A 27,887-nucleotide genomic window follows, 5' to 3' on the forward strand; every position below is an offset into this window, starting at 1 on the left:
CACCTCCCATCGCTCCTGGGAGCGTTGGGTCAGTCCGAGGGGCGGCCCCTCCCGGCCCCCAGTCCGTACTGAGCAGGATGGCGGGCGGCGTGCAGGAGTACCTTCAGCAGCTGCACGGCTGTCTGCAGCCTGGCGATGCCATGCGCGGCTATGGGCTGCTGCGCGGCCTTGGAGAGGCCTGCCTCACCTGCTCGGCCGGCGGCGCGCTGGGTGCGGCCCGGGGCTGGGGGTGGGGCGGGAAGGGCGGCTGGGGGAGCCGAGGTCCGACTGTCTGTCCGTTCCCCTGCAGCGCTGCACGTCTCCCTGGTGTTCGCTCCGGAGCGCGGCCTGCTGGCTTTCGTCTGCCGCTCGCTCGGCGTGGAGGAGGTGGGTCGGCACCGAGCTGCTCTGCCGGGCGCGGCCAAGCCGTGCGCTGTCAGAGCTTCTTAACTTTTGCCCTTTCAGTTTCGAGAATGCAGAGAAGAAGCGCTGAAGTTTCTCTGCGTCTTTTTGGAAAAGATTGGAGAGAGTGTTCATCCTTATGCCTGCAGCCTTAAGGTGGGTGAGCAGCACCTGCTATCCAGGAACCTCTGCCAGGTGCTTGGACTGTGTCCAGGTTAGGGCATAGAGCCACGGAATCTTCTGTGCTGGAATGGACTCACAGCGATCACCGGGTCCAGATCCTGGCTCTGTGCTACACCATGCAAAATCCAAACCAATTGTTTGAGAGCATTGTCCACACTGTCCTTGAACTCTGGTACTTGGGGCCATGCCCACCACCCCCTGGTGCAGACCTTTTCCCTAACCCTCAGCTTCCCCTCCCCTGCCATACCCTCAGTGGGCTTCACAGTGGCTGTCCTACCTGCAAAGTGCTCTGCCGGTGCTGAGGGAAACTCAGGTGCTGCATGGTGTGGTCAGTGCAACAGCGCAGAGTGGAATGGTTTCTTTGTAAGCTTTCTGTATTATTTAAAATACTAGTTCTTTAGGAAATACTGGTTAATAATTTATAATTTATACCAATTAAATGTGTGGTTTAGTTTATGTATGTGTGTGTGTGTGTATATATATATATATATATATATATAATAGAATTGTTAAGGTTGCAGAGGACCTCTAAGATCATCTAGTCCAACTATCAGCCATCCCCACCACACCTCCACGTTTCTTGAACACCTCCAGGGATGGTGACTCCACCTCCTCCCTGGGCAGCCTGTGCCATTGCCTCACCGCTCTTTCTGAGAAGGAATTGTTCCTAATATCCAACTTGAACCTCCCCTGGCACAACTTGAGGCCATTACTTCTCATCACTATTACCTATGAGAAGAGATTGACCTCCACCTTGCCACCCCGTCTCCAAACGGAACAATCCCAGTTCCCTCATTCACTCCCCATAAGACTTATGTTCCAGACCCCTCACTAGTTCCATTGCCCTTCTCTGGACTTACTCCAAGGCCTTGATGTCTTTCTTATGCTGAGGGGTTCAAAACTGAATACAGTACTCAAAGTGCGGCCTCACCAGTGCTGAGTACAGGGGAGGGTACATATAAGTACATGTAAGCGTATGCTTATATGTGTATGACTTTTTAAATGCTCCTGTTCTGGTGGTTAGTTCTAAAGTTTCTCCTGAAATGCTGCTGTTCTCACAACGTACACCGGAATTAGTGGAAACTATTCCATCTCTAATTCTGGGGTAGCTTGCACACCGTGGCTTTGCATAGAACTGCTTGCCTGTAATGGTGTGATTCCTGATACCAAGTTAGCAGCTGCTTGCTGTGAGGAATGGGGGCTTAGAGGCAGCAGGCTTGCTGTGTGTGCCTTTAGTTCCAGAGAATGCCCTTTCTTGCTTGCTGATATCTTTGTATCAGATATTGTCTCTGGAATTGCTTTCAGATTCATATATTTGTTGTTTTAACTCTTTAAAAAAAACTTCCACTTGTTAGGATCAGATGCTTTAAAAAGGTAGATAACTATTTTGTTTGCTACTAGTTTATTTCAGGGCCTATATGAGTACTATAATCTTTGTTTTTTTTCTATCTAGCAAACTTGTATTAGTGTTTATACAAAAGAGAGAGCAGCAAAATGTAGAATTCCAGCTCTGGAACTTCTGATTAAGGTAAAATATATTTTATAGTTTATCTTTTTCCTAGAAAAAATTAGAAAATCTGTTGTATTGATGCAGTTCTGCTATGTCAAGAGGAAGATCTGTGCACAACAACAGCAAAAGCATATTGATAGTCCAATATTAGATGTTAATAAAATACATGTCTTAATGACAAATTGACTTTGATATTCCTACAGTAGGTTGCTCAGATGTAAACATGTAATTCCTTCATCTAATGGCAAGACAAATTGCTTTGGGGCAGTCACAGATTTTTCTGTTTTCTAGTTTATCTTTATCCAGTTATTATGGTTCTTTAAGGAGAAATTTTCAAATTAAAAATACTGTGTTCCTCAATATCATGTATTACTGTGCATGAAAAGTGGAAGAAAAGGACTTTTTCAGAATGCTTACTGCTGTGTGAACAGCAATCTTGTAATGTATTTCCTGTGAATGCGCTTAGACCTTTGTTTTGTGAATGCTTTTGCACCTGCTGAGTTGTGTTACTGAGGAACAAAGCTCTCTTCTGAGAGAGGCAGTTCTTCTACAGGTTAGTTTGGCTGTGCATCTGAAGGCAGAAAAATACAGAATGTGGCAAAAGCTGCTACGGACTCATAAGCATATGTGTGGTGGCTTTTTGTTTTACATGTATATGTGTGTCTGTGTACACTATGTATTTTTCATGTGATCTGTATGTGATATATGACAGTAAGTATAACATAATACAGCATGTTAACTATGAAGATTTATTTATTATGCATTCATAGGAAGATAGCTTCTTAAGAAATCAATTTCATGCCAATACTCTTTTATGGACGAGTTACCTTAATCCTGTTTTGCTGAATGATTTATTTAAGTTGACGTTGTGCTTATGAACTGTGCTTTTATTTAGACCAAATAATACTGCTATCCTAATCCTAATTATTTTCCTAACTTTTCTTTGTTACTTATTTATTCCAGTTGCTCCAAAGCTTACGACGTTCCTGCCTGATGGAAGAGATGAAAGTTGGGGAAATCTTTAATAAATTTTATGGGGAGCTTGCTATAAGAAGTAAAGTTTCTGATACAGGTAGATTTTAGTTCTCCTGCCTGCATCTTTGGTTTTATTTGTTTTTATTTGATTATTCCCCACATAAATTGGAATTGTATTCCCTTTGCAAGTGTGTTTGGAAATGATAGCTGTCATATTTTAGAGCTAGTAAAATTTGTTCAGGTCTTCTGATTGTGGTCATGCAGTTTGCTGTTCTTAGTAGACCTGCATATATGTGTAAGCTATAGATGGGAACAGTTAGATAATTCAGTTGAGCAGTAATGATGTATACGTTATTTTACATTGGTGATGTAAAAGAATATATGTCTCTGAACGCCTAAATCCTGGCAGTAATTCCAGCTTTCTTGGTGTAAACCAACTTATTTAGGTTGGTGGCCCTGCCTGTGGCAGGGGTTGGAATTTGATGATTTTTGGGGGTCCCTTCCAACCTAAGCCCTTCTGTGATTATTTGCCCAGGCTATTAGATTTTTTTTTTCCAGGCTCACTGCTAACCCAGTGTAGCTGAACCTTACGGGCTAGTACTGTACGTGCTTCGTAATGATACGCACACCAACCTCTGTACATTTGAGCTTTTGTCAATAAAGAGTAACTTCTAGGCTGCCAGTCCTGATGGAAGTTCATGTAATCGCCAGCTGTTGGCTAAAGCTTGTCATAACCTTATTCCAACCCTAACAATTGTTTTTCCCCTGAGGTGCAGTTTTAGTTTGATAGTTCCTGCAGTGATCAACTCTAATGTGAGATCATCAGTCCCTGCCTTGCTTACTTATGTTTTTTACCATATTAAGCATGTTGATAGGAGCTCTAGTCTGATGGTCTTTCAGTTTCAGTTAAGATTTTATCTTGACAGGTCTATTCCTTACACAGCGTGCTGTGCATGTGCAGAACCCAGTTAGACTGAACTCAAGCTCAGTAACTTCTGCTAGCTGTTGGCCTTAACCCCAGTGGGTTTTTCTAAGCCCTTTTAAAAAAGAATATTTATTAATGTCAAATAGGAATGCATCTCACATCACATTGTATAGATATATAGCTATGTATTTATGTGTGCCATGAAGAGCCAGTCTTCCCACATGCTAATCATTAAATAAAAACCTCAGGAATGGTTTTCTTGTGCTTGCAAGTTATGTAGTAATTGCAGTGGAAATGATAAAGGAAATAATATTTAGTAATATTAAATTACTTTCTAGTACTGGAGAAGATCTATGAGCTTTTGGGAGTTTTGGGAGAAGTCCATCCTACTGACATGATTAACAACTCTGAAAAACTATTCCGAGCATATCTGGGAGAGCTTAAAACACAGGTATGTCTGGAACTTTTTTTCAGGCTCTTTCATTGCTTTATGTTTGTTTGTTTTCATTTGGTATACGTGGTGCTGTATGTTGGATTAGTATTGTATCTACTACATCTTATAGAGATCTAACTGGATGAGCATAAATGCTTCCTAAGGGACTGCTTTAGTTCTCCAGTTCTGAAAAGTTTTCAAAGTAAAAATGTTAAGGCCATCAGACGGCAAACGATCAATTTACTGTAAGAAAAGATGATGCTGATGATCATTGCATTAGTACCAGAGCAAAGTTACATTGCCACTCACTCAAAGCTTCTGATTTGGGCTCTATTGGCTGCTGAATCCTTGCGCTTTTGGGAAATACTAGAGTTGTGCCAGCTTCACTTTGCTTTATTATTTACTTTCAAGAAGTTAGTATGTTCTATCTGAATTTTACTATGTTTGGCCTCGATGGGACGTATTTTATACTTGTTGAAAGATTTCTTACTCTTTTGTAGTTAAACACCTTTCCAACTTATTTGAAATTTCTGAATACTGGATGTTTCTTTCATCTTACATTTGTAGCTACGGGTACTGACAGTTGGAGTGTGTTATTTTAACTACACTTCTAGGAACTGAGAAAGGATGTAATTTTATTTTGGATTGAGGATATATCTATTTATATTTTTCAATTCTCACTTGATTTAGATGACATCAGCTACGAGGATCCCCAAGCTACCTGTTGTAGCAGGGTGCCTGAGGGGACTGACTGCACTCATGTACAACTTTACCAAGTCTGTGGATGAAGGTATGTAGTTTTTCTGTATGAAAGACAGCTAATTGTTACACAGCCAGCAAACAGCACTGTTTCTTGTTGTGTGCTCGGAACAAAAATTCTCCAGTGTTAGATGACTTACGTGAAAGCAAGGCCTACCCAGCTACGTGATCTTTGTGGTCTGTCTGCATGTGGGATGGCTTGATTACAGTGTTTCTGTATGTAAAGCTTTGAAGTGCTACTTTCTAACCAGAAGTGGGCAGCATAGACAGGTACACTGAAGCTGGAGTGCCATTTTTATACAGATAAGTGTTTCCTTTAGAAGAGACTGAATACAGATGTACATTTTTTTTTTCATAGGCGCAAGTATTTCAGTAAAAAAAAACCCACAACATCCATGCTCCTTGAGATACTTGAAGTTTTCCAATCCTATTTCTTCGTATTCTACCCTAGCTTTGGGTAAAAGTATCTTTGTCTACACGTAACCTTTTGTGTGTCAGTAATAAAATCCTTATTGGTTTGTTTCACAGATGCTCAAACTTCAAAGGAGATTTTTGATTTTGCAGTGAAGGCTATCAGGCCACAGGTAGATCTGCCATATGTTAATTGCTCTTTCAATATGCTTATTGTATTATTCAGCTAATAAATTCATTGGATGAATAATAGTTTACATATGGATGACTTTTTTTTCTAATCTTAAGGTCGATCAGAAGCGATATGCAGTACACCTAGGTAAGACTGTAAATTATCTTGGTTCGTGCTTTGGGCTCTACCACTCATGTGATTAATTATTCTTTCAGGGGATGTTTGTTCTCTGTTGGCTCTCTCCATGTCTTTCCAGTCTTGTCTTCTGAGCTTATCAGGGAGCAGAACTGGAGTACTTTAGGTTGGAATCTAAAGAATTAAATGTGTATGTGGTTAAACTAAGTACATATAATTGTCTTATGATCAGAATTATACTTGATGCCATTTGTCCCTCTGCAGTGAATACAAAATTGTGATATGAGAAGGCTAGAAGTAGAAAGAAGAGCAATGTAGCAAATTAGGAGCAAAAAAGAGGGAAGCTGGGAACAAACAAAGTCTGCAAAGGGAATGAGAAACTGACCTGTGAAATATCTATGGCTTACTCAAAAAGTGCTAAAATGTGAGATTTCAGCACTTGGCCCTCGGCAACTGTGAGGTGTAAACTCTTCTTTAAAGGTAGTCTGGCTAGGTTAAACAGTTACATTCTTACAGATCTTAAAATTTAATTTATGCATAAGTTTGAGACTGTGAAATTACCTGTATTCTGAACAATTTGAAGGAGGAGTAGACTTGAGAATATGTCCTCAGCACAAAACCAGACCAAATCCTTGTGAAATGTGTGATCAATTATTTGCAATAAAAGTAAAGTCCCTTACTTTTTTTTACTGTTAATGAAGATAATATGAGAACAATGCTATGATTTCTATTAAAAGAAGGGTATGTTAGAGAGTTGTTTTTGTGCTTAAGTTTTCAGTGTTTGGATACTGATACTATAGCTGTTAGAAAAATACACTTTTATGCCTTCCAGTCGTGGTAAATACACCCACCTGAAGTCCTGATGTGCACTTGAATTGTCTTGCCTGTTTTCAGACAGTGGAATATGAGGTTTTTAATGATAATTGTTTTTAAACTGCAGCTGGTTTACAGTTGTTCAGCTGGCATGCTGCTCAGTTTGGTACCCTGCTCTTGGACAGCTATGTCATGCTCTTTGAAACAATGTGTAGATGGTGTGGCCACACAAATCAAGAGCTGAAGAAAGCTGGTCATAATGCACTGGATTCATTCCTCAAGCAGGTATTGTAACTTTCCTGGGATCTCTGAGATTAAATCAAAGTCAGGTTCTGTGAAGGAGAGGGAATATTTGCTACTTGCAAGTTCAGTGAATCTAGTAATTACTTCGAAATACTTCATATTATGAGCTAGGTATCTTTTAGGATTTACTGTTAATTTCTGGAAATCCTGACATTTTAATATCTGCTCTACAGATGTCCTTAATGGTGGCGAAGGATGCAGAGCTACACAGGAGCAAATTGAAGTTCTTCATGGAGCAGTTCTATGGGATCATCAGAAGAATGGATTCGAGCAACAAGGAGCTGTCCATTGCTATCCGTGGATATGGGCTGTTTGCAGCAGTATGTGCAGGGATTTTGTTCTGATAAAGCAGCGTACTGAATGGGTTTAAAGCTAAGATTCATATACCATATTTACGTGGAGAGCAAATTGTTTCAAGATGTGCTCCTAAGAATCACTAGTAATGTGATAGAGTAGCTGGTTCCTAGCTGAGTTCTTTCCGTTTTGCTGCAATTTGAGCAGAGTGCATTTGTTTTGTAGAATTTTGAGTGTTCATTGTTACAACTTAGTCTTTCTCTTCCAGGATATGAGTTTGAAAGGAATGAGTTAAAAATTAAGTGTTTAAAATTACTGAATTGACTGAACCGTATTAAAAATATCTGTTAGGCGATAGAAGAAGTTAATTAGAAGTACATAATTTAAATACAAAAATAGTATAATTCTGAGAACCTTAAGAGAAAGACGAATCTTAATACTGAAATACCTGTAAGTCTTTAATGTGCATAGATCTTTAGTTAGAAACACTGATAGCTGTTGGCCTGGATAGACTGAATCTTGGTTAAGTTTCAGATGCTAGGTGAAGAAGCAAGTCTTGCTGCCACTGCAGTGAGTAATTGCAGAAAGAACACACATTGAGTGGTGGGTTCAGGCTCAAGGTAGACTATTTCACAGTCCAAATACTAAGATAATTCTGAGCTTACTAATTACTTCATAACATTACAGAAAAACGGTTCTACAAGTGATCAGTGGATGATCTTTGTTACTCTCTTCTTAAGCAGATCACATTCAACCTTTAGCCTAACTTTTGTTTTCCATTGTTGCCTACATCAGTCTGTTATTCTTCTACTGTCAGTTTCCTGTGACTGGTTTTGCCTGTGTCCTGCTTCTTGGTTCTTTTTTCCCTAAGATTATTTTCAGACCGTATGCTTTTATTTATGCTAATAATAGACCGTATGCTTTATTTATGCTAAATACAGATACCTATAGAATGATACCTAAGTTGCAGTGAGAGCATTATTAGGTACCCCTAGTATTGTCTGGGATGCGCTCTGCTTGTTGGTAAGTTTAGAAGTAGTCTTTCGTCCTCTGTTTATGCAGATCCTGACATAACAGAAGTTGAGAATTCAGGCTGCTGGGTTAAATGTTGTTGTAGCCTGTGAGTGATAATTGGAAAGCCATTAAGGTACGCCACATTTCTTTAATGCAGCTAGTTCAAATATTAAGCTCAGTATTAGCATCTGTAATGCCCTATTTGATATGTTTAAAGCTGTATTCCAGATACTGATTTCATGGGGAATTCAAAGTGATTATTGTTATGATTGTTGCAGCGGAGACTTGTTTTTAGTGCTACAGCATGTTTGCTTGCTTGTGTGAAGTTGCTAAATGGTGTTTTGTTTTCTTTCTGTAAGCCCTGCAAAGCTGTACATCCTACGGATGTTGATGCCATGTACGTTGAGCTCCTTCAGCGCTGTAAGCAAATGTACCTGACGGAGGCAGAGACAATGGATGACCATCTGTATCAGCTTCCAAGTTTCCTCCAGTCCATCGCAAGTGTGATACTCCATTTAGATACAGTAAGTGGAGTATTTAAAGTTCCAGTCAAAAAGTTTTTAATGCAGCCTGCAATGTATGAGAAGGTAGTAACAGTGAACTTAAAATACCTGTGATGGAAGGTATTTCATTATTTGAAATATTATGGCTTTAGCTCCTACAGGGTGGGAGAATATCAGGAGAATACTAGACTTTATTCGAATAGAGAAAATGCTTGAAATATACTCTTTCTTAATTGAATTTTTTAGAACGTACTGAAAGCTTTTGGTACTTAAACTTAGTATATTCTTTGAGGCTGATACTTCGATTTTCCTCTGTTGCTGTATATTGTCTGAGTTCTAATGAGGGTTTTTTTCCATATCCTATCTGAAGCTGGGAAGTGAGGCTAAGGTAGAGATTATTTTGATTCTGTTTTCAGATTAAGGGTGAACAGATTTTACTGCTGTGTTTTTCTTGTTTAAGTAAATGGTACTTTCCTAATAAGATTACAATGGGCTCCATTGTAGTTCTAAACTGCTCAGGAACCACTTTTTACCATGTGCTCCAGGAAATTTTCTGTTTTTCTCAATGTCTAAGATAAGTTTGCCTGCTAAATCTTCTGTTTCTCAGTATAGGCCACAGTGTAAACTCTTGTAACACTATTTTGTTGTATTCGTATGTTTTTTTGCTTATTTCTTCCAGATTCCAGAAGTGTACACTCCAGTTCTTGAACATCTAGTTGTGCTACAAATCAATAGCTTTCCACAATACAGTGAAAAAATGCAGTTAGTCTGTTGCAGATCTATAATAAAAGTGTTTCTAGCTCTCTCAATAAAAGGTCCTGTTCTCTGGAGTTTTATTGGCACTGTTGGTGAGTCTGTGATATTTGTTTTGATTTATTTTCTTTTCTCCCCTTTAATGATAAACTATTTCTAACAGTTTTACGGAAGAGCCGTTTGGAGTCAGAAAGGAAACATTTTTCCATCCATTAATAATGAAAAAATAGTTTTTATTGTGTTCCTACTTTTTTGGGGGGGGGGGGAGAGGGAGCAGGAGGGGAAGTTAGAGGGGAGGAATTTGGGTGGTTCAAATCCATTGCTAAACCACTTAGGAAGGCTTTTAAGATTTGCTTTAGCTGACAGTGTGCTGATGATCAAAGGCAGGAGAATATATTATCTGTAGGATAGGAAGGCTTTCACAAAAAAAGAAGTACAAAAATCTGTTCAGTATTCTTTCAGTTACACTTATAAAATATCACAGAGGGTAGGGACAACATCACCTATATTAGAAATGCATGCATTTTAGGCTCTCAAACTTCACAGTAAAATATGAAAATTCCAAATATGCAGTTATTAAGATTCTAAGTGTGATAGTATTGGTAGCTGGCAATTCTAGTAGCTTCCAGCATGCTGACATTTTGTTATAATGATTTTTAGTTTTTCAGTTATTTTACAGTGGCTTTTCTGTTACCATGGCTTTTTCACTGTTTTCTTGTTTGTGATTTGGAGTATGCTGTACAGCTGATGTTATTTTATTTTGTTGCAGTGCATCAGGGATTAATCAGAGTATTCTCCAAGCCAATGACGTTTTCAAAGGTAAAATAACTTTTTAAATATTTTTCATCTAAATTTTTAGAATATACTATCCAGTTCCTGGACATCTAGTCCAGTAAACAGAGCAAGGTCTAAAACCAGAAATACTACTGTCAGTCTTGAGTGTCACCCCTTTTGTTACTTGTTTCTGGTCCCTACATCAGCATAATAACAATGTTTCTCTTGTAATGGATGTTATAGCAGGGAATATACATTTGTTCTTTGGAGTTCTTTGCTTAGGTCACCTAAGGAGGTTGTCGTTAAGGTCACCCAGCTTTCTTCCAGGCTAGCAAAATTTGGAAACTCAAAGTTTTTCTCAGTGTTTCTGTCAAGAGGATGATAAAGCTCTTAAATCCTGTGCAGCAGGAATCTCTCACATAACTGACCACTGGAAGGACTTAGAATTTTTAAAAGATGATGATGCTTTTCTGTTCTTTTCAGATTGGTTAAATAAGAAAGCCAAACATTTCAGGTTTCTACATAGACAAGTAATTTTACATGCTGTTTTAGCTCGAGTCAGGATGCTATATGTTATACAGTGTTTCTGAAAAGTACTCTGTCCTTTCAGGATGTTTTCAGAAAAGAAACTTCTGGATCAGAAGACTTCCCAGAAGCTGGAGAGGTTGAGACACCAAAATGGAAAGTACCAACCTATAAGGACTATCTGTATCTCTTCAGAAGTTTATTGAGTTGTGATATGATGAAGGTAAAGACATAGTTAACATGGTAATCTAAGGTGAAAAGTAACCCTGAGACTTACTGTTGCTTTTCTAACCTCAGACTTGTTCTGGATGTCCTGCTGCAATATAACTTCTTGATTTTTTGTTGAATTTTGTCACTGATAAATTAGTTAAATAGGGATGAATTTAAGCTTCTATAGCGTAAGAAACCTCTAAAGCCAGATTGTCTAAATCATTCAAGCCTTTGTTTGTAAATTCAAGAGTTAATTCTTATTGCTGTTTTGAAACACAAACCTTCTTCCTCCTACAAAGGAATCCATTTTTGAAGAAGAAAACTTTCTTACTGGAAATTCACCACTGCAGTCTCTGAATCGGTTGCTGTATGATGAACTCATCAAATCTATTTTGAAGATTATTGAGAAGTTGGATCTGACTGTTCAGAAACTGAATGTCCATGAGCAGGTGAGACCTAATGACATGCCTATTAATTTCTGCTGTAGTAAAGGAACCAAGATCACATTCCTTGTTTTGTTTTCATTATGATTATATAGATCCTTATAATGTCTTTGAAGTAATAGTCATATTTGTTAAAACAATTTACGTCATACTTTTTGATATTGCACTGCAGTATTAGCAGATGGAAACATAATATTCAGAAGTAGCTGATAGGATCCGTTGTTACAGACTTGACTCTGGCATCTAGTGGATTTTGGTTTTGTACTCACTTTTTCTTTATTGGCAACTATTTTTTACTCTTTTATTAATTATTGATTTGCCAATCATCAGTTGTTTGTGTCAGACTAGATTGTAACAAATACAAAAAGCAGAAGAGTCATACGATTTATCTGGAAAAATGGTGTAAATGATTTCTGTGTTGTTTGAGATCCAGTGTTCTTGTTTCAATATTTCATTTTAGGATGAAAATGAAACTGACAATGTTTTTATTGAGCCTACTTCTGACCCTGCTTCAAACCTTCAGCCAAAGAAGCCTACGGACTTTATTGCCTTTATAAACTTGGTAGAATTCTGCAGGTACTAATATATCTTTGTGTAGTTAAAAAGTTGCAAAATGATTGGAAGAAATTTAGAGGGAGTTTTATTTAAGAGCATATTTCTGACTTACGACCATAATCAATATTTCAGAGTGGTGATTAGCTGGGAAACTGTGTTTCAGACATCTGAGATGTGGGTAAAAAACACGGTAGCTCATCTGGAGAACAGGAATCATCATTTGATTATTTGGTTGTAATTATCTTTCAGTACATGTTGTAACTTCCCATATTACACTGGCCATATATACAGTAATTACTTCAGAGACCAGAAATAGTTGTATGCCAGGTAATATCAGGCATTAAGTGAAAGGAACAGTGTTGCTTGTCAGTGTAGGTCCAGCTGATTTCCTATAGCAATACTGCAGTCTATTTTGGTAATGAAATGTGGTATGTTTGTGTGTTTGTACAAATTTGATAGTGAGGTGTAAGGAGGAAGAATTTGCTTTGCACTATGAAGCAAAATAAAGATCTTCTTATGGTTACCTTGGATGGTGGCATGTAATTAGTACCTTGCTGTCTTTGGGGGTGCATTTTAGATACAGTGCTTGTCTTCCTGGTACTAATGTGAAAGTTTGGGAAGAGAAAAAATTGTGTTTGAATAAAATTCTTTTTCTTCCCCCCCCCATTTTTTTTTTCTGTATGATTTGTGTGTGTCTACTTTAGAGACATACTTCCAGATAAACATGTTGAATACTTTCAGCCTTGGGTGTATTCCTTTGGTTACGAGCTTATTATACATTCAACGAGACTACCTCTTATCAGTGGATTCTACAAGCTGCTTTCTGTTACAATGAAGATTGCCAAAAAAATAAAATACTTTGAGGTGAGATGTCTTTTCCCATTGGAGATGTAGAGTGTTTCATTACTGGTGGGACAGTTCTTTATATAAGTCTTTTATGCATGTATGTGCAGTGCCAAAAGTTTATTATAAGTTACCCACTGGCTTTCAATGTTTTGTGCTATTTCTGATATGACAGCTATTGTACAGTGACAGTGTTTCATCCCATATTGTGTAGCTCCCCACAGAACTGTTCTTCCTGCTGCTGGTAATAGTGCCAAGTGAAGCAAAATTGATTCCCAATAAATATGTTGGTACTGTAGATGCTGTCGTGAGCTGCTTGCTTGCCACCTGCACATTCACACTTGGAGATTTTCTCTTTCTTTTATGACTTATTGAAGGAAAAGGGAAGTAGAAAATTAAGTGTTTGTGGTACTACTAAGCTTTGAGAGAATAAACATACATTTAAGTTTTCAGTGATGAAGAGTTCCTTAGTTACAGATTTGTTGTGAGTTCAACTTGTATTTTATGTTTGTGCTACGTTACTACAGATTTTAACACTGTTGATCTGTGGATTCTGTTGGTAGGGTGTCAGTCCAAAGAGTCTCAGAAAAGCTACTGAAGACCCTGAAAAGAGTTCTTGCTTTGCCCTGTTTGCAAAGTTTGGGAAAGAGGTAGGTTATTTTGCTGGCTAGCTTACTTATCTGAAAATAAGCATAAATTACTCTGTCAAAATTGCATCTTCTTAAAAATCTTACAATATATATAATAGCAGTACTCCAGCTGTTTGAATTTTACAGTATAGGAGGGTTTTAAAATCTTCCTGTGTTTGTTCTCAGTATCAGTAACAGTATATTGGTCACTGAGTTGTTTCTCATTTGTGCGTCAAGGTAATTGTGCATTAAGTACTTCATGATAAACATCTGCGGGTGGATTACATTCCAGTATTGTTTTTGAGTTGTGTATTTTACGTGGATGTTAATATAGGTAATATCAAGACCTCAAAGTTTATGACTGTTCTTGGTATATTTTTCTGAATTTTAGGTTACAGCAAAAATGAAACAGTATAAAGATGAGTTGCTGGCATCCTGTCTAAATTTTTTACTCTCTTTACCCCATGACATCATCATGCTTGATATCAAAGCATATATTCCTGCACTGCAGGTAGGTCAAAGTGATGTATAGTTAACTTTTTTTTTCCTTCTAAAACATGTACCAAATTTTTGGAGCAAAGTTAGTAACTGTCAAACTTTGCATTATCTCCAGCGTGACAAAGTAGAAATGGGTTGGTTTTCTGGATAAAGAAGTAAATTGTCTGAGTATGCCTTTGTACTTGACTGACTCTGTTAGTGCCTGCATTACAATAGAACAGATATGTCCTGTGCTGATTTTCAGTGAGAAATTGAGCCGACAAAAGTTGCTAGGAAGGAAGATGTTTTATAAGCTCAGAGCTTGCAAATATGGTATCTCCTTTAAATTATAATACTCATTAAAAAGGAGAACTAATGGTTTTACATTTGACACACAGAATGCATTTAAGCTGGGCCTTAGCTGTACACCAATGGCTGATCTGGGACTGGATGCTTTGGAAGATTGGTCAGCTCACATCCCCAGGCATATCATGCAACCTTATTACAAGGATGTGCTACCTCTTCTTGATGGTTATTTGAAAAGCTCTGCAACTGCAGGTATGTATGGGCAATTAATTCTTCATGGTTATGCTTAGAGACTTGAATGTGACATTCTTTTTAGTCTATATTGTTCTTATAGTTGGAAAAGTATCATTTCTTTTAGCCCCTGAAGTTCACCATTATTTTTGAACTAAGATTTCAGTGGTTTTGTTGCTGTTGTTTCTTGTGGTCATTTGTTTTAAAAAACCACGAGTACATGCATGAGGTGCAGGTATACTTAGATAATATTTATATGTTGCTTTTTTTTAATCAGTTGAACCCCAAAATAACTGGGAAGTAAGGAAGCTTTCCCGAGCAGCCCAGAAAGGATTTAACAAAATTGTGATACAGCGTTTAAGAAAAGCAAAAACTTCTTCATTGGTAAGAACATTGATGCTTTTTAGAGTTGAAAGTGAATTAATCACTTTGCAGTGCATCTCATCCTCTCTCATATGTTTCTCTTTTTCTCGGGGTTATTTTTTACTTTACATCAGTCAATTTGTTGAAACCTGTTTAACAGTGTGGCTCATAGTGCCATCACACCAACACAGTTGGAAAGGTGTCACATTGTAGGGTGAGAATGAGAGAGATGCAGGGAAAGGGAACTTCCAGAAATCTGTTTGGTTTCATTATATATTAGTCTGGTATTGATTCTGACTTAACAGTTTAACTGCATACACATCAGATATTAGTTTGCACGCACAAAATGCTATTTGTGCATACTTGCTATTTGAATGTGTAACTTTCTGTTGTTATTACCTTGTGGACAGGTTCAGTCTTAGAAGTCAAACATACCAGTCATTTTGACCAGTGTCTTCTCAAGTAGCTCCAAAAAAGTGTAGTCTTATTTGTATATGCCAGGTGCAAACTTACTTTTAGGTGTGAAACAAATAATTGCTTCTAATACATGTATTATGTAACTCTTTCCAACTTAGTAGTCTTTAAACAAAATAAAGAAATTTTATATCCCACGCAGGCTGTTAAAAATGTAAATTTTAGGATCTTGGGTTAAAGTGAAAAGTGTAATTTTTACTTCAGATTTCTTATCACTTTAGATTATTACATTTTACCTGTGCTGATAAAATTTTAACCATTACTTGAGAAGTGTGACTGAAAGGCCACGGAATGTCTTGAAGCTGTTTTCCAGTGTTTCCTTCTGCTTATTGAAATTAATGGTGCTTTTTTGTTTGATGCTGCTCCTTCTCTTTTCTTTACTGTTCCTTCTTTATCCATACGCTAGTAAGTGCTATTAATCCTTTATTCACTCTGTCAACGAATTCATCTGTAGATAGACATAATTCTTCCTTCATTAATATCAATCTTCTGAATTATTCAGGATGACAATCCCTCCTTGGAAGCAGTAAGAACTAGAGTGGCTCGCCTTCTTGGCTCTTTAGGAGGGCAGATCAACCACAACTTAATTACGGGTGGGTAACCTAAAAATATTTATATGCCTCTGCTCTGTCTCTTGAAAGTTAAGTTTAGTGACATCTGAACACCATTTTGAGAATGCATGAGTTTTTCAAGGAAAACTATTTATTTATTTTGACAAAACTGCTGTTATTGAATTTCGAAGTTAAAGAGAACAGAGTATTAACTAACTTACAGAACGCAAAAACCTGCGTAGAAATCTCACATTAAAGGAAGAAAAATCACCCACATATGAGTATATGGTTTTATTTACTCATACCCCACTTTCACTCTCTAGCTGTAAAACTGTTTTGAAATCTCTCATAGTTTACAATTCCTCAACCACTTGTTCCCATCTCCTTACAATGATTCTTGCTTAATTCGCTTTTGTGACCTGTGAGCTGTGTAAAACTGTAAGTTTACTTCTTGACTTGTCAGTTTAAGGTGCACCATGGTTTTAGCTGATCCAGGTGTTAGAACTTTTAATGTTTAAATTTGTCTTTTCTGCTTTTAAGAACAATTTTATTTCTGCAAAATGACAGGATGATAAGTAATGGCCTTTAAGTTGTACTGGGGAGGTTCAGGTTGGATATTAGGAAAAATGTCTTTTCAGCAATAGTGGTGGCGAATTAGAACAGGTTGCCCAGGGAGGTGGTAGAGTCACAATCCCTGGAGGTGTTGTGTGGGTGTGGCACTGAGGGCTGCGGTTAGTGGTCATGATGAGGATATGCTGATGGTTGGACTAGAGGAAATTAGAGGTCTTTTCCAACCTTAATGATGGTACAGGGTCTGAAGGAAGTATGGCAGTTTTCCCTGAAGTACCTTGGAGGACAGAGCCACAGGTGTGGTTGTTCTCTGTGCAACTGATGGGGTCTTTATGTTGGATCTGCTTATCTGATCTGTATTACACAACACTTATTTTTTTGTTCTGATATTTTCCAAATGCTTTAGCCACCTCTGCAGAAGAGATGATGAAGAAATGTGTGTCCTGGGACACCGAGAACCACCTGAGCTTTGCTGTGCCATTTGCAGACATGAAGCCTGTCATCTACTTGGATGTGTTTCTGCCTCGTGTGACTGACCTGGCTCTTTCTGCAAGTGACAGACAAACAAAGGTATTGATGTCCACATGTGTCTTTGTTTATGCTAGCTGAGAAGTACTGCATAAAGTAGTGCCTTCCTTGTTAAGGAAGGCCTGTTTTAATCAGTTCAGAGGTACAAATGTGCTGCTTCTGTGCTGATTCATGATACTATTATTCTGATTGTTTAAAACCTAAAGAACAAACGTTGCTATAAGTGCTGTCAGACAGCACTGTGCCTTTTTGAGTTAGACTTAGGATAAAAATGAAAGTTTTAAAATAACTGATCTTTGTTGTTGCTTAATGTCCTTCCCATGTCTTCCTTGTGAGTTTGTGGGCTCAGTCCAGCAGAGTACAGAAGTAAATACCTTGCTTCTCTGCTGGGTTGAGATATTGATATCCCCAAACACACAATGAGGGTGACTTCTCTAGAGATGCATTTTCTCCTTTGGAAAGTGACTGCACATCACAGAGACTCTAAAATATCAGGAGTGAGATCAAGTAGAGCGTGTGCCGATCATTTGCATAGACACAATCTCTTTCTGAAAGTGACTTTTGCACAGATAGAAGTATTTTTTCAAGTACATCCTTTCTTTTGACTCTTTTCCTCCTGCCCACAATTTTGTCTTGCCTTTGGTTATGCATCCTTTACTTCCACAGGGATTTTTCAATTTCAGGTTGCAGCATGTGAACTGCTACATAGCATTGTTGCATATATGCTGGGGAAAGCATCTCAGATGCCAGAAAGACAACGAGGTCCTCCACCCATGTATCAGTTATACAAACGAATATTTCCAGTACTGCTTCGTCTTGCCTGTGATGTAGACCAGGTAAAAATAATTACTCCTAAGCATTTTAGTTTGTTTCAAATACCTCTGTGCATAGAAATTAATCTATAAATTTGTTTACAAGTTATTCTCAGAGAGTAATCCTACACATGATCTTTTTAATTTCAATTATAATGCATGTTTTTAAGCTGAAATTCCACTTTAGGGATAGTTCTCCAGGGTTTCTGTAGAGGGGGATAGGAGCCTTTTCAAATACTTCAGTAATGGAGTGCAGTCCTGAGTGATAGCAGTGTACGTATATAGGAATGTCTTAGGAATGAAATTCCAAGATTAATTCCAAGAGTTTGTCGTATTAACTGTTCTTCATTACTGTATTTGTTTTTTGGATTTTTCTGTAATAAGTTAATCTGGGGAGAAATTGATTCATTCGCTGTTGAATGAGCACAAAGCTACAGTCTTCAAAAATGGCATCTGGGAGATTGTATCTGCATTATTGGTAGCTGAGGAAGAAATATTGAATTCAAATATCTCAACTTGATATTTATCCTCCTTACCTACAACAAAAGAGAAGTCTGTATGGCACGTAGGTTCAGCTCTACTGAATTTATAGGTGATAGGTGCCTCTTCAGACCACTGGGGCCAAATGCCTGGCATTTGGATTTAATTTTTATACCAAAGAGTTCTGTTACAGTGTATGGGATATTATGTTACCCATTTAGGTGAAACCCTTTCTGCTGCCATATGGCTGAATGTAAATTGGAATAGATAATATCTGTTGGTACAAACCAATGCATAGTCATTGTGTATTGTATTACAAACATACATCCATGCGCATGCAAATCTACTGAATGGTTCTTCATGTTGTAGTGTGGCATTATTTAATCAGGTTAACTTACAAGGTAGAACTGTTGAAATCTATCAGATTAGAATAACTTAAAGGGTTAGGATTGAGAGAGATTTTTATGAGATCAAAATACAGCTTAAAAGCAAGCTTTCCTGTTTCTCTGGCTGTATATCAGTATATCAGTCAGTGGTTAGTAATATTCTGTACCTGCTTCAAAGTTTTTTATTGAAAGTAAGCTTGGAGATCTTTTGAGACTAGTTAAATAGAAAACAGCAAACCAGATCTATTGTTCTTATTTTTTTTTTAATCCTTTCATGCGGAAAAGTTACATGAAGCAGATTATTCATTTTACAGACCCTTTTTGAAAAAGTATTTTTTTGTTCTTACACATTTTGAGTAGCAGAATAATGGAGAAACATGTTAATCCTAGAAATGTAGTTGGCTTTTTGTATTTTCAGGTAACGAGACAGTTGTATGAGCCTTTAGTCATGCAGCTCATTCACTGGTTTACAAACAACAAGAAATTTGAAAGTGAAGATACAGTGACATTTCTGGAAGCTATCTTGGTAGGTCATAAGTCTTCCTATTTCTTTTTTTCTGTGCCATGTGACTTTGTTTTTTAACTAGCATCACTGTACTACTGAAAGAAGCAAGAACATATACACTATTATAATAGCTGCTTATTTTTCAGAATAAAGGTTAACAATTTATCAATTTTATGACCATTTTGTGATTCTCAACTGTGACTTTGATGACTTTTTCCTGTTACTTTGACACTGTCAGAAGGCAGCTGGTGTCTTCATGGTCTATGTAAGAGTAATGAAATGCTCTTTTCATAATCAGTGTATACAAGGAACTACTAGAATACCATTTTTTCCCAAGCCTGAAGGAAAGTTGCTTGTGATGTGTGTTTAATTTTACTTTATGCTTCTTTGATTTCGCTAGGTGAAAAAGCTTTAAATTTTATTTATGTATTTATCTATCTATTTATTTATTTATTTATTTTTGCACTGACCTGAAGGTCTGAAGGTTTCAGGGTACTTTTTGTAGAGGAAAGTCAGTGTTAGCACAGTGTCTCTAATGCAGAGAAAACAGGCTTATCAGAAAATGGAATGCCTCAGCTACCTAACCAATTTAGAAGCTCCGACTGAGATGGGAAGAGAAGCCCGAATCTTTGAGGCTGAATCCAGTGCTGTGAGGGCTGGAAATGCTGTCCTTCCTCTGGACCATATGAGTTCTGAAGCTTTATTTCTGGGAAATTAAGCGCATTTTTAAACTACTTAAAGAAAAATTCTGTAAGCTGCTCTAACACTGCACTAAAAAATGTTGTGGGTTTGTTGGTTTTTTTTTTTCTTTTTTCATTCTTGCAATGAAATTATCTTGCTTAATTGCAGAGTGGCATAGTGGATCCAGTTGACAGCACTCTGAGAGATTTCTGTGGTCAGTGTGTACGAGAATTTTTGAAGTGGTCTATTAAGCAGACAACACCGAGACAGCAGGAGAAAAGCCCAGCAAACACCAAGTCTCTTTTTAAAAGATTATATAGTCTTGCTCTTCATCCCAGTGCTTTCAAGAGACTTGGTGCAGCGCTGGCTTTTAACAGCATCTACAGAGAATTTAGGTGAGTAAACAGAGCTTGGCACTGTAACCAACTTGAACTAAAAGGTCAAGGAGGTGAAAAGAATTCAGTGTAAGATCCAAACAGTCATCTACTCACACTCATTCTATTCATGTATACAACAGCTGTGAAACTGTGTTGTTGAGATTATTCTTTGATTTAATTATAAATTTTTATCACAGATTTATGGTGAGTTATTTGTCTTTTAAAAGCACTCAGTAAGTCTTTACTGCCACTCTTGTAGATGGTTTTGGTGTGTTTTTTTATGTAGGTGTCTTGTGCAGTTTATTTCTGCAGCATTTTAATTTGTTTTTAATTATAATTTTGTAATCAGTGCTTCTACACAAGTTTCCTGTCATTTATTTCTGATTTTAAAGGGAAGAGAATTCTCTAGTGGAACAGTTCGTGTTTGAAGCATTGGTGGTATTTCTGGAAAGTCTGGCTTTAACCCATACAGATGAGAAATCATTGGGTAAGCTATAATTAACTACAACTAACAAAAGTGTTCCAGTTCAATTTTTATTTAAAAAAAAAAAAGAAAAAGAAAAAGAAAAAATAAAGAAAACCATGAATTAACTGTGGGAGAAGGGAATGTGCCTACTTTGCAACAGTTTTTTATGGTAGAGAGCTAATTTGATATCTAGTTAAAAACTGTTTATGTCAACTCCTTGCAACAGGTAAATGTGGAAGATTTTTTTAATGCTTAATTAAAAGAACATTTTTCATGTTTGCTATGATATACACCTTTATAGTAACAGTAATAAATACTGATAGTATTTATGATGTGAGATCTAATTTTATAGTTGCATGATGTGAAAATGTAGCTTGATAAGAATTTAGAAGTCTGTTCTTTTAAGACAAACACAGTTCTCAAAAAGTGGCAATTTCTCTATAATCTATGGAATATTTTTTATCATTCTGTTATTCTTGGTTGCTATGTGATTATTCTGTAAGACAGCATGCATGAAGATTCTGTCACCTCCTCCACAATACATATGATTCTTCAGTATCCAGTAAATCTGCTTTTCTTTTTCCTCATGCTCTGGCTTTCATCAATTAATAAAAATTAAAACAGCCAAAATTTCATGTTACGAAGCTTAATTTCTTTCAGAGAAACAGGTGGGGATATCACAGAAATAGCCCCCAAATAAATATTTTGTGGAAACAGTTTACTGTTTAAGTGTAAGAGCAAAAAGAAGAATATATGTTTTTATAGCAGAGGCCACTCTGCTGTTTTGTGGTCTTGTCCTTCAACCTTGAAAAAATTGCTGTAGCAGAGAATGGTGTAGGTAACAAACATCCTGTGTGTGTCAGCCTCTTGCACTATTTCTGTGGTGATAAATGTGTTAAATTAATGGAGGTATTATTTATAGATGCATAAATGCATATTCTCTCCTTCTAACAGGTACCACCCAACAATGTTGTGATGCTATTAATCACCTGAAGCGCATAATCAAGCATAAAGCACCTGCTCTGAACAAGGAAGGAAAACGGCGGGTGCCACGGTCAGCAGTTTGACACTCTTGTTTTTTGAATAATACACCTCTTGAACAGTGATTCTGGATAGGGAATTCCTCCTGTGACTGCCACTAATGGATGTATACTCTCACAGTGTCGGAGGAGAAATTCTCTTTTCTGCTAATACGTCTGTTGAACCACTGGAGGGAAATGCTTGATGTGATCTTAGAGGATCATAATAGTCATTCTTTCATCTGGTGTGGTGAGCTCAGAATGGATAGCTTCCTTTCATTTTGAATGGATGGAAGAAAAGAGAAGAAAAGCATGTTTCTCACACAGTTATGTTCAAAATAATGTTGGTAGTGGAGGAAAGTTCTTCTAAAACTTTTATTATTGCTGTAAGTATTAGCAGGAGTAGGACTACCTACAGTAGGATGTTATAGATAGCAAATAGAGACATGACAAGAAAAGTGGAAAAAGCAAGAGTGGATTCAGTATCACGGTAGATGTTCTGATTACACAGCGGACTCTCTTTTAAGCAGAAGGCTGGACTTAGAAATATCCTGAAGTCCTTTTTGACCCAAACTGTTCTGTAACCTACAGAAACTGGCAAGTAGAATCTGAGATGTGTCTGAGCTTACATGTAGTGAACGGAGAGGAAAATTTGGGTTATAATTTAAATCACTTTTGTCTTCATTTGTTACAAAAAGAAAGAAAGAAAGAAAGAGACCTGGTTTTGTTTTTTAAACTGTTGATATAAAGATGGCTCTCTAGGACTTCAAATCAGAGTGGGGAAAAAGAAAAAGCAGTGTAGGCTATGCTTGTGGAAGAGCTCTTCCTTATAATGCATGTGGGTTTGGTAAGACAGATAAAAAGGATGTACGTAATGCTCATGAAACACTGATTTTTATTTATTTATTTATTTTTCAACTGGAAGATGACAGTTTCTTGTTAGATGTCATGAATACTATTAATTCCAAATACTCTTGTTTAGGGGATTTCCAGCTACTAAGTCAGTGTGCCTTCAGGATGTTGTCATGTGGCTCTTAGTGCAATGTGGACGACCTCAGACGGAGTGTCGACATAAAGCCATGGAGCTCTTTTATGAATTTGTTCCTTTATTACCAGGTATTATAAGTTGCATTATATTATTACCTCATCAGTGACATTGACACTGGGGTTGAATGCACCCTCAGCAAAGTTTGCTGATGACTATAAGCTGTGTGGTCTGGTTGATACTCCAGAGGGGAGGAATGCCATCCAGAGAGATGTAGACAGGCTTGAGCAGTGGGTCCAGGTGAACCTTGTGAGGTTCAACAAATCTAAGTGCAGAGTCTTGCACCTGGGTCATTGCAACCCTCACTATCAGTACAAGCTGGGGGATGTAAGGATGGAACACAGCCCTGCTGAGAAGGACTTGGGAGTACTAGTGGATGGTAAAGTTGACCTGAGCCAGCAGTGTGCAGCCTTGCAGCCCAGAAAACTATATATACTGGTCTGCATCAAAAGAAGTGTGGTCAGCAGGGTGAGTGAGGTGATCCTGCCCCTCTATTCTGAGCTAGTGTGACCTCACCTGGAGTCCAGATGTAGAGTCCTCGGTACAGGAGAGTCATAAACCTGTTGGAGCGCATCCAGAGCAAGGCCACACAAACATGCAAGGAATGAAACACCTTTCCTATGTTGACAGGCTGAGAGAGCTGAGGCTGTTCAGCCTGGAGATGAGAAGGATCTGGGAAGACCTGAGAGCAGCCTTTTCAGTATCTAAAGGGGGGGCTATAAGAAGGAAAGGGACACTCTTTAGCAGGATCTGTTGTGATAGGACAAGGGGAAATGGTTTCAAACTAAAAGAGGGGTGATTTAGACTGGATGTAAGAAAGAAAGGTTTTTTTACAGTAAGGGTGGTGAGGCACTGGCACAGGTTGCTGAGAGAAGTGCTGGAAGCCTCTGTTGGAGACACTCAAGGCCAGACTGGACGGGGCTCTGAACAACCTGATCTAGTTGTAGGTATCCCTGTTCATTGCAGGGCATTTGGACTAAATGACCTTTAAAGGTTCCTTTCAATTCAGATGATTCTAGGATTCTGTGATTCTTGCTTTCTAAATGCTGTGCATTTCTTTTCTATACATTTTCTGGGCAATATATTCTTAGAAAAAATACTTTTGAAGTAAATGTCTCCTCACTGCTATTTAGGTGCTAATGTTGGAAAGCAAATGTGAGAATCACAGGTTTTGGGTTGGGGTTGTGGGCATGGAAGAGACATTTGTTGAAGACTTCCTTCTGGTCAGGAAAAAGAACTTCTGGGCCTGGGGCTACTGTTGCGTATTGCTATGAAAGCAGCATTTGCTGACTGGGAAATAGTGAGAGCAGCTTGTAGATTAGCCTCTTCCTGGTGGTTAACTTCAGTGGTATGATAACTTCTATACTAGAAGATCCAAACGAAAACACAAAATTTGACTGTGATAGTCCATTTGCCTGCAATTCCTTGTTACTTGGAAATGAGTTATTTTCCTATAGAATTCAAATGTGTTTTTACTTCTATCAGGAAACAATTCTCCATCTTCTTGGCTGGCTGATGTTTTAAAAAAGAAAGACGTTTCTTTCCTTATTAACAAATTTGAAGGAGGTGGCAGTGATGCCAAAAGCCCATCTGGGATTCTTTCTCAGCCAACACTCTGTAATATGCAGGAGCCCTTTCGTTTACCAACTGTCATGCGGTGGATGGATATGTTCTTAGCAGCACTGGACTGCTACAATACTTTCTTTGAGCTGCGAATGATCAAGCCTCATGAAATACTGGGTGAGTGATTAACAGTTGCATTACGGTGAGTCATGCCTGTTACAGAGGAGTAGCTCCAGGAGGAGTTCCCACCTCAGACTTGAAGCCTTTGTCTCAAATATGGAATTAATGAATTTTACAGACTATCTCAAAGATCTCAATGACAGTTGTGTTCTTGGTTTGTTGTGTGTTTTTTTTTTTTTCCTTATGAAGTATTTTGTTAATGCTGTAACTTTAACTTTCTGGAGGGAGCTATGAGAAAGCAATGGAAGAAGTCCCCTTTTTACTTCAAGCCTTTAAGTCAATTTCTGATGCTTCAGCTTGAACTGCTTTGCATTTGATTGTAATACCTTATGTAAACACTGAGTCTTAACCAAGAGGTTTTCTTAATGTTTCCTTCACTTCTGACCAAAATACTTTTCATCACTGACAGCACAATTGCATAAAAGTCTCCCGCATATAGTAGGTAGTCTGCCTGTGTCATCTCTGTCTTTATTAAAACAATATTATAAGATCTTTATTAGATGCTGTATAATCAATGGATATTAAGATGTTATAATCACAAGAGAGTTAGGCAAAATAGACTAGGATAATAAGGAGAATAAATGGAAGGCTTACCTACAGAAAGCACCAGAAGAAGGGTAGCCAGCTCTTAAATAGGTCTAGCAGGGGTGGAGCCAGGCTCCATCCCTTCCAGCAGCACAGATGAATTGCCTTCACCTGTGCTCCTCTGGCTGACTCATGGCTCGCCTCAGGTGATCACAGGTTCAGGCTGTGACTCAGCAGTTCCCATACAGATGCAGTTAGTATACAGCCAAGCTATTCAAAGCTATAGATTTGAAACTTTCACCCTTATTACATGTGCCTGAATGATCATTGATAATTACATGCTTATAGTGATCAGTAATTAGAAAGCTACGCTTCACTGACCAGAATGTTAATATTTGCAAATTACATACAGCTTTCAGGAAGTACTCGTGTGAGACGCTGTAGTTTTTCTGTTCATTATCTCAACACAACTGTTTTCTTCCTTATGTAAAACAATATATAGAAAAGTTGTGAGCTGCTATATCATTTTTGCTTACTGTGATTCTCCGTAGGTGTAAATGACAGGTCCTCATTCTTGGAAGCAGTGGATTTCTTCCTTGAAACTATTGCCTTGCATGATATTCATGCAGCAGAGCGGTGCTTTGATTGCAGATCGAGAGGCAACATATTCAGTCCTCAAGAGAAAGAAGTGTATAATTACAGTAAGTGTACAATTATCGTGCGAATCATGGAGTTTGTCACCATGATCCTGGAAACATGCCAGCAGGATTTCTGGAAGGTAGGCAGTGAAATCTGTAGTGAGTAAAAGATACAAATTGTATATGCAATTAGATTGATTTTTTTCACAGTGGGGTTAATTTGCTGGATATCTTATCCTTAGTGGTGCTTTGTTTCAGATTGGTAACTAAGCATCACCAGCTGTTACAATCTTTGCATGTAAGAGAGAAAGTATGCTGCAAAGATCAATTTTAGTGGTTGACATAGTTTTGAATAGAGGGGTGAATCTATATATTTCAGTAAAGAAATTGACTGTGAGATTGTTCTGCATAGAGTACTTGCAATGAATATTTTTTCAGGAGTCCTGATTGCCTTAAGTTTGTCAAGGCAATAGTTACTTAAATCAAAAAGTGACATTGTGGCAATTTTTTCTTGAATTCAGAAAAAAATATTCAGATCTCTTAACTTGCCTAGCTTGGATGTAATGCAAACCATAATTAAAGCAATAGAATATAGTATTTGTGAAATATACAGTGCCAGATATAGTTCTGAGACTGTGTTTTGTTTTAAGTAAATGTTTAATGGTGTGCACACGGATGTACATCTGGATTTCCAAGTGATTACAGATGTATGATCAAGACTGAAATAGGCCTATGTGGATATAAAAAGATTTCAATTCCAATTTGATAGCATACATCCTATGTATTTTTATAGATACTTTATTTCTATGCATTAGTACAATTCATTGAAATCCAGATATTTAATCGAAGAAAGATAATGCCATTTCACTAGAATAGTTAATGTTGCATGTTATGTTTCCTTCTAGCTAAAGGGAGCAATGCTAAGTAATGAAGAGTAAAATAGTTCCGAATGCTTTTAGGATTCCTTAAATTTTCTTTTAATGTTTTATTCTTTCTAGCTACTTGAGAAGGAATTGCTTAATGCAAATTTTGTAGAGCTTCTGGTGATGACAGTGTGTGATCCATCACATATAGGATTTAATACAGCTGATGTACAAGTCATGAAAAATCTCCCAGATATATCAGTGAGGCTCTTGAAAGCTTTGATGAAATCTCCCTATAAAGAAAACTTGCAATTATGTTTAAGAAAAAGAATCACCCCACAGAGGTAAGTAGGAGCTTTTTAGTAAGCAAGTGCTCAGAACAAATGAAATTGAAATGAGAAGTGCGAAATAAATGATATTCTGTACAGTTGCAAATAGGTATCTCCACCACTCTAACATTATTGCTTCTCTTTTCTTATTAGCTTTGAGGACCTTTTTTCTGTTGATCTGTTTAATTCAGATGAGCGTTTTGATCAAGTTAGGTTTAGTGCTGTTCTTTCTGCCTGCAAGCAACTCCAGAAATCTGGTCTGCTTCATTCTGTTCTTCACAATCAGGTAACTGTTTATCCAGAAATTAATTCTGAATATTTTTATAAAGATAAAAGCTTTACACATGTAAAAGTGTAATATGAAAACTGAGAACGGATTGGGTAAATTTATGTGAAATGAGATCAACAGTGAAAAGCTGATGTTGAATGGGACCAGAAATAAATGCTTTATGCCTATTCTACAAATCTGGGTGGCATAATATTGAGGTGTGAACAGTCTTTGTCATTATGTCTGTCTTCCTCTAGTTTCTAGGGCCTGGAGGCAACTAGAATCTACCCCAAATTTTTGCTTTCATTGAGCTTTGTAGGAGCACATTTTCTTTGATCCTCAAAAATCCTGAGACGTGTTTTTAAATAGCAATTCTGCAATCCAAAAAGCAGTATCTTGTTTTGTGTAAGACCGTTTGTGCTGTGAAGAAATGTTGCACCAAGTCTCTGGAACACTGGAAAGGGTGAACTTTTTTCCAAGGACAGGAATGTCCATTGGCTGATCAGAAGCAATGCAGTGGGTCTGAGTTGCAGGAAAACAGGATAGAGAGCAGTTAGGGATGAGGGTGTAGGTTACATTGCTCAGAATTATTATTTCTAATAAGTTTCTGATTGTAGTCAAACAATTTGGGCAATTTAAAGAAAACATTAAGCAGGAGGCATAAGTACTGAAAGAATTTGTCAGCTGCTAAGCATGTGGCTACATTT

At 37.7% G+C, this 27,887-nt stretch overlaps 1 protein-coding gene across 1 annotated transcript in view; it reads left to right on the plus strand.

The window, feature by feature from the left end:
* Positions 1-77: 77 nt before the first annotated feature.
* PRKDC (protein kinase, DNA-activated, catalytic subunit) overlaps positions 78-27,887 on the plus strand; it is a gene marked incomplete at both ends in the record, with an annotated part of 81,407 nt that continues 53,597 nt past the window's right edge. The window contains 34 exons of the mRNA XM_079533068.1: positions 78-210; positions 290-366; positions 445-537; positions 2,018-2,092; positions 3,038-3,146; positions 4,313-4,425; positions 5,098-5,197; positions 5,695-5,750; positions 5,866-5,896; positions 6,825-6,982; positions 7,174-7,320; positions 8,668-8,832; positions 9,491-9,659; positions 10,334-10,383; positions 10,949-11,086; positions 11,373-11,522; positions 11,977-12,092; positions 12,776-12,935; positions 13,478-13,564; positions 13,935-14,054; positions 14,419-14,578; positions 14,835-14,941; positions 15,897-15,987; positions 16,922-17,085; positions 17,727-17,879; positions 19,140-19,247; positions 20,076-20,302; positions 20,677-20,771; positions 21,705-21,804; positions 22,752-22,885; positions 24,300-24,554; positions 25,634-25,860; positions 26,719-26,927; positions 27,066-27,198. Coding sequence (XP_079389194.1) covers positions 78-210; positions 290-366; positions 445-537; positions 2,018-2,092; positions 3,038-3,146; positions 4,313-4,425; positions 5,098-5,197; positions 5,695-5,750; positions 5,866-5,896; positions 6,825-6,982; positions 7,174-7,320; positions 8,668-8,832; positions 9,491-9,659; positions 10,334-10,383; positions 10,949-11,086; positions 11,373-11,522; positions 11,977-12,092; positions 12,776-12,935; positions 13,478-13,564; positions 13,935-14,054; positions 14,419-14,578; positions 14,835-14,941; positions 15,897-15,987; positions 16,922-17,085; positions 17,727-17,879; positions 19,140-19,247; positions 20,076-20,302; positions 20,677-20,771; positions 21,705-21,804; positions 22,752-22,885; positions 24,300-24,554; positions 25,634-25,860; positions 26,719-26,927; positions 27,066-27,198 — 4,410 coding nt within the window. The remainder of the gene's footprint in view (positions 211-289; positions 367-444; positions 538-2,017; positions 2,093-3,037; positions 3,147-4,312; positions 4,426-5,097; positions 5,198-5,694; positions 5,751-5,865; positions 5,897-6,824; positions 6,983-7,173; positions 7,321-8,667; positions 8,833-9,490; positions 9,660-10,333; positions 10,384-10,948; positions 11,087-11,372; positions 11,523-11,976; positions 12,093-12,775; positions 12,936-13,477; positions 13,565-13,934; positions 14,055-14,418; positions 14,579-14,834; positions 14,942-15,896; positions 15,988-16,921; positions 17,086-17,726; positions 17,880-19,139; positions 19,248-20,075; positions 20,303-20,676; positions 20,772-21,704; positions 21,805-22,751; positions 22,886-24,299; positions 24,555-25,633; positions 25,861-26,718; positions 26,928-27,065; positions 27,199-27,887) is intronic.

The sequence above is a fragment of the Tetrao urogallus genome (genome assembly GCF_951394365.1).
Source record: "Tetrao urogallus genome assembly, chromosome: 3".
Taxonomy (NCBI): domain Eukaryota; kingdom Metazoa; phylum Chordata; class Aves; order Galliformes; family Phasianidae; genus Tetrao; species Tetrao urogallus.